Here is a 13450-nt window from a genome sequence, read left to right as displayed (position 1 = left end):
GAACAGAAAACTGAGGCTACAGTCACTGTTCCCCAAAAGTGGGCAATAGACAATTGGAAAAACATTGTCTGGTCTAATGAGTCTTGATTTCAGCTGCGACATTCAGATGGTGAATTCTGGGAGGGACGTAGGGTTGCCACGAGCCCCTGGTCATGTTGTGGATATCCCAAGGGCCCTCTGGTGGTGTCCTGGGTGATAAGACCCGGTCAAAAGAGATACTGTCGAGCTTGACCTTGGCTGCAGAGCGACACACATGTTGACTTTTGTCAAGCTTGACTCTGGATGCCCCTGCCCAGTCACGGGTAGTGGCTCAAAGGGCAACTTGATGATCTTTCGTGTCCTACATGCCTAGAACGTATGCACATAACTTTATGTCAGCTAAAGTCTTTTTTCTTTGTTCAGCTTCATTATTTAAACTTCAAAATGTGTTTTAAGGACAAAATTTTGTGTCCTTGTTCATCCTAGAACTTTAAAGTAAGGCCTGAAGTTTTAGGTCTGAAGTGCATTTGTGTATCAGTATTTATATCACTGTAGGCCAGAATATCACACATCCCTAAGATAAATGAAGAAAGAAAACCCATGTATGTTATCTAAGTTTAAAAAGCTTCAATTTGTAATGAATTCAGGGAATTGCAATGGATAGTATTTTGTGTAGTTCCTTCACACCAGATAAATACGCACACAGTCTTTTACCTTAGTCTTTTGCCCCATTTTCCATTCCTGGATTTGGACTTTGAGAACCAGAGCTGCCAAACAAGTGGGTGGTCACTGTTTTACTGTACAGTACTACAGACAATGCCACAATCACTGAAATATTCCATTTGCTTTAAAGTGGCATTTAGAAGCAGGTTTTCCCATTCTCATCATGACTCTGGCCTTTGTCTGTCTTTGGTGGGCAGTAAAATTATTTTAGTGTTCACATTTCAGGGCAGAAAAAAGCTTGTTATTCCCTTTTGGTTTTCTCCATTTGCGCTCCTCTTAATCCTTCTATTTTATGTCATTGCTGTACACTTTTTTTCTGTTACATTCTACCTCATTGCATTTCTGTTTGATTCATCTGTTTTTCATCCTCCTCTTTCACTCACCTTTCTTGATCCAATATCTCATCTTTGTCATTCTCTCTCCCTTTGTCTTCATTCCTTTGTCCTTTCCATTGTTCCTTCTCTCTAGATTTGCTGCAAATGTAGAGTCAAAGGAAGGGAAAGAGTGGAAAGAGGGTAAGGAGTGGAAAGAGGTGAATAAAGAGGGTAAAGAGGTAGAGTCGAACAGGTCAGTGTCGGTCATGAGCTCCCTCAGTTACAGAAAACGATCCAACCACGACTCCAAAGGAGACGCCCTCTTTAGTGCCCTTAAGGAGAATGCTGACACAGAAGATGCTCTGTCTCTCCATAAAACCAAACCCAAAACCACAGAGGACGACACTTACTCCATCAGTTCTAGGAGGAAGTCTCAGGTAGGCGATGACATGAACGACAGAGAATCCGTCATCTCTCAGGCGTATTCTGAAGCCAACAGCCGAGCCAGGAAAGGCATGGACAGCCGCTGGGGGGACTTTGACAAAGAATCAACCATTTCATTCACTGCACCAAGTCGTGCCTCTACTCGTCGGTTAAGCCCTGATGATGATGCCAGGTCCACTATCAGTTTAGGACTGTCAAGCCCCTTGGGACGCCGACGAACCACTTCACGCTTTGACGAGGAGAGAGGACGTTCACTGTACTCCAGCACTCCAAGCAGTCCGTCTTTCAGCAGGCGATCTGGTGGTCGAAGTCCTGGGAGTGTTAGCCGAGCTGATTCCCATATGTCGCTGGCCCGCAGCTGCCGCCTAAGTGAGTTTGATGTTGATTTCGATGACAGTCGAAGTGTTGCCTTCACTGAGAGGTCTGCATACAGCCCTCACTCATCCACTGGAAGAAGTGTGTCCATGCCTCCACCACAAGCCAGATCATCAACCACCGATAATGACCCAGTGGATACTATGGATATAAAAACAGTCAGCCACAGAAACTACCTGGACCCTGACTTAGAGAAAGCCATCAACGAGGTGCTGAGTTTTAAGCCCATCAAATTCAAGCGCAGGAGTCTGGAAGACTCAGAGGGTGACGAAGAGAAGTCCAAAAAAGATGACGAAGAAGGCAACCTAAAGCGAGACAGTGCTCGCCCGACCAGCAGTCTGAGACGATCCGCGTCTGCTGTGGACTGCATACGGCCATCCAGAAGCACTAGCAGCTGCAGCAGCCGCCATCGCAGCAAGAGCAAAGGAAAAGGCAAGAAGAAGAAGAGAAGCCACAGCTCCGAGTCAGACAGCTCGGGAGACGACCGTCGCCACAGGAGCAGCTCCAAGAGGAGGTCAAAGAAATCCAAGAAAAAGTCCAAGAAGAAAGATGTATCTTCTTCATCCTCTTCTTCATCCTCAGATTCTGAGTCTGACTCTGAATCGGACTCAAGCTCAGGCGCCTCGACCATTTCCTACAGAAGTTCCAGCAGCGTGAAGAAGGCCCCAACTCTGAAAGCTTCCAGTCCGGAAGGGGAGGAGGAAGCTGAGCCAACGAGTGAGAGTCAGCCACAGAACAAAAAAGAGGATAAGAAGAGGAAGAAGAAGGTGGACAGCCTGATGATGAAGTACCTGTACCGGCCCGACAGTGACTGAGGCAGGCAGGTGGTGCTTGCCCGAAACAGACATGTTTTGAAGCATGGAGTGACCTAACCAATTAATGTGACCTAGTTTAGACCTCCACAGTTTGAATTCTAATTTGTGTGTTGGATTTTTGGATTATTTTTCCTCACTGGCATGCTAACAGTGCTTGATGTTTACTCCACATTTCCAACTTCAAGCCAAACACTTGTAACCACAACATCTGAGTCTGGATTTTACTGGTTCAGAACCATCAGTGCTCTCATCGAGGACTCTTTGGAGAGCAGAAGAGTCTTGTTTTACCACAGCAGGAAGTGTAGTTGTTGAGAATGCTGCACCCAATATGGATGTAAACTCAGCCTTTAATTACTCCTGAGATGTCACATTGATTTATGGCCCTGGAAAGGTAAAAATAACAGGAGTCAATTAAAAGAGGCTGTAATCATTTTTTTCCCCTTCTAGCTCCAACACTGCAGGCATAATTAGACCTCAAGCATTGATTTACACCAACTGCTAAATTCATTTGAGATGCACAGTTGACAGTAATTAACCCCCAGTTTGCAATATTTAAGCAGTTTGAATGTTAAATAATTTGAAAAAGCTGGTATGGGCTCCATGTAGACTGCTGAGTGGAGTGAGGTTTTATCTCATCAGAAAAGTAACAGAAATCATTTCTTATAAAATGGCTCACGTTTATATATTGATTATATTTCATTTCATTACAGTACATTTTCTCTTCTCCATGCATTTGCACTTGCAGCTGCAGCATTATAGGAGGATGAAATCTCATTAGACACAGGGCTTTGTATCAGTTTTAGAATGGTGTACTTTGGTAATCACTTTTGCATGCTAGAGTTGAACTACACTGCATGAGATTTTGTGTCAACAAGATGCTAGCAAAAAGGCTAACCTCACAACATGGATCATTTGTCAGCTACTTTGTGGTGGCAAAAAAATGTACAACTCAAAATAACCAAAAGAGTAAAAGAAACCTCATTATTACTGTGGTAGAAAAAAAATACAACAAGGATGTAAAAATTCAAACAACTCACAGTGTGATTTGCAGTGCTGGTGTCATGGTACAATATTGTCATGATTTTTGTCCAGGTGCAAGAATTGGTGGGAATCCTTCAATGTCTCATAAATAGATTTGTTCAGATTCTGGGGGAACTGAATTTGGATTCAAACCAATTCCCATTTTATAAAAAAAACAAACACTTTAGGATCTGTGCCAGCCTGCTGTGCCCTTATAAAATAAAAATATTATTTGGCTTCAAAAAGCACAATAAATGTGTTTAAGATATTAATATTTGTAACATTTATGTATTTTAATGCATAGATGAACAGCTAAAACAATTTTCATCCATGCTAAACTTACAAGATACTTAAATATGATTCAGATTTGTGAGGTTAAACCAGCTAACAAAGTATTAACCAAATACTAGCCAGATAAAAGATTATATGATGATCCTAAAATTAAACCCTTCAGTGTTGATGACCCAACACTGTACAGTTAGGGTAGGTAGTTTTAAAAAAAATCCATGGATTTTGTTATTTTAATTGTCGATTCAGGATTGTCTGGCAGTGATCTTAAATGGCGTATGATGTCTGCTAATTTGCAACTAATGTCAATATGTCATTTCAGTTTGTTATTTTTTATAAATTAGCAAAAATGTCTAAAATTCTGTTTTCACTTTGCCATGATGGGGTAGTAAGGGTAGATTAATTAGAATAGAAATGTCTTTTTTTTTTTTTGACCGCAGCATAAAAAAAATGATGGAAGTCTCGTTGCCCCATCAACAGCACAAGCCGTACATAAGTACGTCAGACATAGCCATAAATTACCAATGCTAAAGCTAGTGCTGCTAATGATAGCAGTGAGACAGTGTTTTCTTTAGGTTGTTTCTTAGCTTTAATTATGAGCATTTGTTTGGAATGCCTTTTAAATTTATACCATTTGCTTGGGATGAGTAAAAGTTCTGTTTATTTTTTTTTTTGTAGTTTTTTTTTTCTTTCCAAAATTCACACAAATTTTCAAAAATTATCTAAAATTTCAGTGACTATTCTCAGACATATTTCAAAATATCCCATTACAAGTACCCCAGATTCCCCCAGAAATGTCTTTAAGATTCCCCCATAATTACAAATAAGCTACACAAAATTCTATTAAGATTTCCCCAAACATCGGAAAAATTCCATGAAAATGATAGAAATTTCACCCAAACATCCAAACAAATTCCCTAAATATTCCATTAAAATTGTTGAATATTTCAAAAGTCCATTTTAATTCTCAGACAAATTCCAAAAATGTACATATAAATTTCCCAAATTTGCATGGAAATGCCTAAAATTCAAAGCAAATTCCCCAACAGTACTAACCCCCCCCCAAAAAATGTCTGGAAATTACCAAACAAATACAAACCAAACCATTACCAAACTTCCAAATAATCTCATGAATTCCCAGAGTTCAAAGCAAATTTCATTCCATTACCAAACTTCCATGAAATTTCTTGGAAATACCACAGCAATTTCTCCCAACACTTTTAGCAAATGACTTCAACATCATATGACATTCCAGAAAATTATCTAGAATTCTAATGACAGAAATGATTACATTGTTGTATGAAAGTCCAAATGTAATGACCTCATTTGTACATGCAGGTTCTCAGGAAGTTGAAGAACTGTTGTTGATATGATGAGGCAGCTTCTTTGTTTTTATTGGTGATCTGAACTCTTTTAGCATCACATTTTACCTGCTCTCTTGTTAGACAATAACATCAGCTTCTGTTTGTCTTCTTGTGCTGCAGCCCCACTGGCCGAAGACGCTACTACTTCAGATCAGACGAAGAAGAGGAAGAAGAAGAAAAAGAAGAAGGCGGGGCGACCCCGGGCTCCTACTACTCCAGATACAGATACAGCAGCCAGTTAAAAGATGATGATGGCGAGGGCATGCCTTATGAGAGCACGTCATAGTCCTTGATGACTGCGTGCATGCCCATTCATCTGAGACTGTTAGCATGCAAAGACAACCTAAAGATGGGGTCGGTCAGGCATTTACAATCCTGCAGGAAAAATTCAGACACTGTAGATGCTAAAACAGTAAAATCATTGCAGGGTTTGGTCATTTTTTTGTTACATACAGTCAGTGTGAGCTCACTGCACTCTCAGCAGCTCCGTTTTATTGCCTGCTGGTTGCATGCATGCAGCAGATAAACTCCAGTTATCATGGTTATAACTGAGCCAAAGAACTAAAGGTTGCAGTGCTAAAAGATTTCCTCTCTCTTGCTTTGTTTGTCTCTCTTCTTCACATATTAAACACCACAATAACATGTATTACTATTGTACAATGTATTGCCAAAAAGCCTTTGTTTGAATCTGTGTGCACTCTTTACTTATTGCCAATGGAGTCCTGGGAGAAGTCCCAGCCTTTTGTTTCTTCTTCTTTGTTTTTCTGGATAAGTGCCATTGCAGACACAGCTGGCTTGTCAACAGCTGTTGTTCTGTACGCTGAACACTCTCTCATCTTCATCTGCTCACCTTTTGTTTGCTTGCAGTTTTTCTGCCTTTTGCTGGCAAATTATCTCCTCTTTACAGGGGACAAGGATTGCATCAGTATCTGCTGCGAAGTCTTTTTTCTCCATTTGAATCTTTAGTTTTTGATGTTTGACACTTTTTGTTGTGCAGAGGACTGCTGTCAGGCTAATTGATTTCCCTGAGGTTTACCTCTGTGAAACGCTTTGTCTTACTTCTATTTGACTAAAAACTTGCCACAATTCTTCAGTGATGACAAGACTCTGTCCTCATGCTTTTCTTTAATGTGCCGTCTGTGTTTTAAGTGTGATGTGCTTCCTTTTCTAAAGGGAATGTACTTGACGTTATGCACCACTTATTTAATGGTTTCTCACAAAAAAAAAACCTCAGAGCATATGGGATCCTCAACCAGCATGTTAGAGGCACAGACTGGTGTCATTCTACAGTTTTCTCTTTGGCATCAAATCACATGGGAATACCCAAATTTCCATTCTGTTTTCATCCCTTTTGGGAATGTTTTTAGAGCATTTATCCAGTGTCTTTCTCTCCTAAACCACATAGAATACATTTTATTATGACTACATGCCCTAAAACAACTGGTTTTATCTTTAAAGTGGCTTTTTCCAACTAATGTATGAAGGTAGGGTCTGTAATTTCTTTGGTTGTGGTGTATTTATAAGTTTCTTCACACTAGACATAACACATGTAATAAGACATATGATAATATTTAAATTTAGGGAAAATTTTAAATGGACTTAAAAGCAGGGGCATTTATGAAGTAGATAGTACAATACATCTAATATGACAATTTGTATTTTAACATCTAAAATTATGAAAGATGTGATTTCTACATACATAATGTGTTGCATTAAGGTGTGTATATATATATTCCTCTGAAACCTTCTGTGAGCTATTTCCACAGATGCACTTCTAAAAATTTCAGGTGGACTGCCACTCAAATGTCCTGAGTTTGTGTTTTTACACATTCACCTCACAGTGGGAGATTTTTCCTGTCCAAAAACAAGGGGTGGGCAGGTGGGTGGGAGGTCTAAGGAAGCAATATAGGACATTAAAAGAACAATGCAGTACTGGTAATGCTAAGTAGAGTTACGGTAGAGTCACGGTATTATCAATGAGTAGAAAAGAATATACTGACAAACAGAAAACAAGTATGCACAGGGACCTTTATGGAAATAAACGTTATTACCCTAACTTCCGTCTGCATTGACACATCAGACACCCTGGCTTCATGTAGCCATTATACAAGGGGTTACCTGAAAAGACTGGTTGAATAATTCTGTAATTTATGTTTACATCAAGGTTATCAAGTTAACCAAAACTATCAAAAAACTAAAACTAAAAACTAAAACTAACTAAAACTGCATTGTGTGCTTACAAAACAACCCTTGCAAAATAAAATGAAATCAAGAACAAAATATCCCTAGTTGAGGTCTTTGACAGCCATATACTGACTGACATGAAATGCCCAAGCCAGGGGATTGAGTTGAAATCAAATATGGATAAATAAATAAAAAGTGAAGAGTAGCCCATTTGAAAGTGTTTTTTAAAAATACATGTTTGCTTTTGCAGGCCCTTTTGGTTCTCACCTGTAACAAGTGTCTAAAAACTAAAACTAACACCAAAACAAATTAGAACAACTAAAACAAAGCATTTTTGCAAAACAAAAACTAAACGAACAAACAAGCATTAAAAACTCATTCAAACTAAACTCAAATTGAAAGCAGAAAGTAAAAAGGAAATAAAAACTAATGAAACATCCAGAACTGTTAAAACCATGGTTCACATATGCCAGAGTTTTGTGCCCATGTGACAGGGGGTTTAAGGTGAAAGACTTTCCCTGTCAGACAGATGGGGGGAGATCTCATGAGGCTAGAGACAGGTTTTTTTTAAATCTTGATTAACACTATCAGAAGCTAGACATATTCATGAATGAGTGATGAAGGAGACACTAGCAAGCAGCTTCACTACAAGATCAAAGATCACACCGATAGTGTGATATTGATATCATCACCTCACCTGCTTGTGGTGGATTTTCCTGAATATGTCCTCACATCTGCTCATCCTGACTTTTTCCTGAAAAAGTCTTGATCTAAATTTGACCATGTGCATTCACACATACAGCCCACCCTAAAGATTTAGGGACATTTTAGGAGTTTTGTCCATGTGTGAAAACACCAATAGATAGGGTAGCCACCATAGTTACTTAGCATATACATGTTGGATATATAACTTACTATCATAACGTGGTTTTATGTAAATATAACCAAAATGTGACTTACTTTGAATATTTATAAATAAGGGCCCACATCAATTTTTCCTAAACTTCCAAATGCAATATTCTTAATTAGGTCTGTTCTTTGTCTTAGAAAATACAAACTGGTTTAGAAAACCAAAATGTGCAGTTATTTAGACCTCTGCTGAGTGCTGTTGTCCTGCTCTTGGTGCAAAAATTGTCAATGATATCAATGACATCAACGTATATTGCTGCGTTTTTCCCAGTATGACCAAGACTGGATCCCTTTTTCCTCTTGACCAGCCGCCATTTTTTGCAAATAAAGGACCTAGATGAGAATATTTTATTTGCAAGTTTAGAAAAATGTGTGTATGATCTTAGGATAAAGTGACCCAGAGAAGCATATATTTGCAGTCGACTCTTAACTTCTACATAGCTGTATAGGAATGTCATCCAAAGCTCATAAAAATAAAGTATTTTGTGGCGCACTTAGGAATAATTGCAAACTTCTCCCCCTTGCGAAACAGACACCTAAAAAGTCATTACGTTTTGGGCTGCTTTGCAAACTGTTCTAGTAGACGTCTTGTTAGTTAGAATGAGTCACTCCTGCAAGCAGATCTTCTCTTATTTTGAATCGATTCTAATTATTCTCAGATTGATGTTCTTTTCATGGGTTTTGATGTGAATGTGAAACATGTAGAAAGTCACCAGCCTCCTCTCTAAAGGCCTCGTTTGGTACTTTAACTGTATCTTCATGAACTGGACACACTAAAGCCTGTTTAATAATACTGTGAACTCCTGCTCTCTATGTGAGTGAGGCTTGTTTGTCTGTGTTAAACCCCGAGATGCCTCTAACAGCAAGAACAAAGGAACCTGCATCTTCATGGTCTCTGACATCACTTCCTGTGCTCATGTGTCTGTTATTCACTTAGTGGCATTACGGTAGTATTGAAGCCATTTAAAGTCCAGAAGTGCTTTTGGGGCTGAATTTAAAAAAAAAAAAAAAAAAAGTGGATGTAGTTAGTTGTGGGAGATGTTGAGTGTGATTCTCTTACACATGCTTTTTGTAGACTCTTCATTTTTATTCTCTATGCAGTCGACACACGTGTGGAAATGTGTTTTTGACCCTTAAAGTGTCTGACTTTAACAAAGAAACAACAAAAAAACAAAGAAGCAGACATAATATTGCTGACTGCACACAGTATTTATATATAAATATGTGTATGATTCATGCTAGCTTTGAAAATAGTTCATGTTTATTTTCATTATTGAACAAATTGACCACTTGTTATAAATTTTGCATTACAGTTTAATATATTGTAAATAAATGATGGTGATTGTTTTAAAAAGCCTGCAGGCCGTGATCAGTCTGACCTCTTCTTTTTTCTTTTCACTTTATGCCTTAAATCTGGAAGTTTGATGTGTTTTCTGTTCCCACGTGTCCACAGGGCATGCACATGAAGAGCAAAAGTTTTTTATGATGGATCCACTTGGATGTTTTTATCAACTTTGAGAAAAGTCAAGCTGTTTTGACCTGGCAATGCCTTACAGGGAGACACAGCCCCCTGTGTTAGTGCTTTCTTTATTTTTTGTGTGCCAAAGCTGAGCAAAAACAATAATTAGCTCTACAGATATCAAGCTGGATATCCAAAGGCAGTAACAAGATTTTTCTTTAAAAATGATATTTTACATGATGGCTTAAATGAAAGGCTTTGATTTTAGAAGCACACATTAATATAAACAGGAAGACTCCTCTTTGCTTAGATTTTCATGTAAGAAAAATCTAAGATCAGAAACCAACACTGTAAGTAAAACTGACAGTTCTTCCTGTAAATGTTGTCATCTTAAAAAATAAACTCTTTTCTTCATTGCAGAAACATTTTAGAGCAACCTTCTCCAGGTTTCAATTGGTGGATTTCAGCTGGTTTACTCACCACTTTAGTCCAAATTGAAATGTCTCAACACCTCCCGATGGACTGAATGGATGTGTTTTTGATCCACAGCAGACTATTTTTTTGCAGTGTCCTTGCAGTGACATTTAGCTTTAGTGAATTATCTCCACTGTTTTTTGAAGACTGATCAAATATGGTTCAGAAATTTATGTAGTATTATCAAGGATTTCCAGGGTTTTTGAGCCTTTACATTAAGTTTGCCAACTAGTTACTTCTAATTTGTTGGGATGGGAAGTTGAGTCCTTATTGATACCTCTGTAGATGTTTTTCCCTAACATGACATGCCAGATGGATTTGTTTCACACACACATTTGTTTCACACATCCATCTGGAAAACCTCTCATACACAGCATTTGGGAAAGGGCAGAGCCTTTGACAGAAAAAAAGCCTGGAGGGTGATAGGATGAACATTCTGTCTGTCACACCTTTACGGTCCAATCAGAGCAACAAAACACATGACGTCATAGTCCCAAACTAAAGTGCGCTGCTACCTAGAGTATAACTCCATGGAGAGCTGCATAATGCGAAACATGGGGACTTTAGACATGTCAGTGTTTTTGAAAAGAAAACAAATCACTGCTGTTCTTTGTTCTTCTTTAAATGAAGAAATGTCATCAAGTTCTGGTAAAAACTGGTGCTTTAGCAGCATCCATGCGAATGTCTCCTGCCATAATTGCGCCGGCCTCTTCTCACTGCTTGCCTATGTCATGACTCTGCTGTGCCCAAAAGTACTTCCCCTTGGCGCTGATTGGTCCTGTCACTTTCTAACCAGGCCCAAATGGTTCAGATGGGAAATTTGCAAGATGGATTTGCCAGTAAGAAACATGGAAACGGGCGGATCCATCTGCTTTGCCAGGTTAGCGTTTCTCTTGATAGGCTAAAGTAAAGTTATTTACTGCCTGTTGATATGCCAGGTCTGATTTTGTATTTTTTTTACACATTTGTCACACTTTATTGTGTGTGACAAAAAGACATACCAGCTCTGTTAAAAATAGAGCTAGTGCATTGCTTATCAAATGTATTCACCCCCTTTAATAAATTTATAAATCAATCAGGGCCAATATAACTTGGCTTTTTTTTTAAGATAAAAAAAAACCTTTTTAATGTTATAGTGAGCACAGATTTCTACAGAGTCATATCAATTAAATAAAACATGTAATGTAAAATAAGTGACTGCATAAATATTCACAACCTTTAAAGTGACTGACATGACTCAACAGGGGTCCAGCCAACTGGTACTAGCAGTACCACAATTAGTGACACCATAAAGACAAGAGAACACTTCAACTTAGAGAAAAGGTTAATGAAAGGTGTGAGTCAGGGAATGGATACTTAAACAAATTTACTGAGCTCCAACATCAAGAAAGGTAAAGAATATGACACGTTGCCCAGGTTCTTCTTCAGTCAAAGCTTTATGGGAGAGTGGCAAAGAGAAAGTCCCTGTTAAAGAAAACTCATATTAAATCAAGAGTTTGTGAAAAGGCATGTGGTAGACTCCATGGTCAGGTAGAAGAATTGACATTACAAATGCTAATGCCATATTGAAAATGTAGAGTTAAACCTACGAATGCCTATGGTATGGTTTTTAAGAGTGACTCTGAATGTGTCTGGCTTTTGTAGTTGCAACAGATGCAAAACAGGACGAGTCCTCTTTGTGTTATTTTGGCTTCATGGTGTAATGGTAGCCAGGAATACTGATGAACCATTAACTAGACCTTCCAGAGACAGGTGTCTTTATACTACAGTCAAATGAAACACATCCACTGCACTCAGGTGATCCCTATTTCACTAATTATGAGACTACCCGCTTTAATTGGTTGGACTTATTTCACATTACATATTTTTATTTAATTGGCTATACCTTGTAGAATCTTTCACTTTGACAATGAAGAGGGTTTCTTTGGTCTTTTTTTCTCAGAAAGATGAAGTACATTGGCCAGTATTCACCAATTATATATTGATGAATACTTGAATGGGCACTGTAATGAACAGTAAGTAAAGGACAGTCCATGGAACACAATGAATCCTATTCCAAAGCCTGCCACGTGTCACTGAACCTCAAATCTTTATTTTCAGTCTTGCACAAACAACCCAGGATTGTGTGTGTGTGTGTGTGTGTGTGTGTGTGTGTGTGGGGGGGGGGTGTGTGGGTGTGTGTGTGTGTGTGTGTGTTGACATTATTAAGTACTCAAAATGTCCTTGAAGGAGATGTTATCCTCCGTCACTGATCAATATTCAATCTCATATTTTGATATGTGCTCTGTATTTTGTCCTTCAGGGACTTCAGGGACCAGAAACTCCTTCATGTTGTTTCATCAGATTTGTTTTCTATGGATCAACAGGACTTAATCAGAAATGTAAACTAGAATACTTAATTCACTTTTTTGGCACATAGGCATGCGTGAGTAACTCTTTCACATCTAAACTTTCCGAATGAATAAAATTCAGTTAAAATGTTTTTGGATTCCAAATGTCTTAAAGATAATTCAAATGAAGTCATCAAGCACTAGGTTCAGATTTGCATCTGTTTTGGTTTCTTCCCTGCTTGATTCTGGTAAACAGTCACTGATCATTGTTGGAGTAAAAATAATGAATCATGACTTTTTGATGCAAACACACTTTAAACTTCCATTTTGGTGGGTGAAAAGTTGTGCATTACTTGAGCTGTTAAAGCATTAAAAACCTCTCACAGGTACCTTTTTCACTCTTCTTCATTACCTGACTTCCAGTTTAATGGAGACCCACGGTAAACTCTGTGGTCATACAGCTCCTCTCAAACATTTTATTTTCTGTTAAATGCGTGGATGCTGGGATGTCGCTCTCATGCAGTTTTTTCTCTTCATGGGTCAAATACATTTGGCTTTTCATGTCCCCCCCCTCACCAGGTGGCGGTCTCACTGACAAGCAAAAAACCAGCGACCTGTGGGGAGGTCACATCCTATGAGGAGCCATTAAGTGAAAGTGAACCCTCCCTGACTGTGGCCATGCTGCAGGGGAGCGTTCACACTCAGAAACTGATGCTGCTCACACTCTTATGTCAAAAGTTTCTGTGCAGCCTCATCACTTTTTGTAGAGAAA

At 38.7% G+C, this 13450-nt stretch overlaps 1 protein-coding gene across 14 annotated transcripts in view; it reads left to right on the top strand.

Moving 5' to 3' along the window:
• myo18ab (myosin XVIIIAb) overlaps nucleotides 1-9772 on the top strand; it is a 202117-nt gene extending 192345 nt beyond the window's left edge. For 11 of the 14 annotated variants that reach the window (XM_041804133.1, XM_041804172.1, XM_041804122.1 and 8 more), the window contains 2 exons: nucleotides 1171-2655; nucleotides 5443-5573. In XM_041804133.1, coding sequence (XP_041660067.1) covers nucleotides 1171-2650 — 1480 coding nt within the window. In that variant the 3' untranslated portion in view covers nucleotides 2651-2655; nucleotides 5443-5573. Of the gene's footprint in view, nucleotides 1-1170; nucleotides 2656-5442 lie in introns of all 14 variants that reach the window. The other 3 variants (XM_041804165.1, XM_041804150.1, XM_041804142.1) reach the window with 1 other exon arrangement.
• Nucleotides 9773-13450: the final 3678 nt, after the last annotated feature.

The sequence above is a fragment of the Cheilinus undulatus genome, linkage group 2 (genome assembly GCF_018320785.1).
Source record: "Cheilinus undulatus linkage group 2, ASM1832078v1, whole genome shotgun sequence".
NCBI lineage: Eukaryota > Metazoa > Chordata > Actinopteri > Labriformes > Labridae > Cheilinus > Cheilinus undulatus.
Note: the sequence above shows the minus strand (reverse complement) of the source record. Positions and strands in the feature narration are given on the sequence as shown.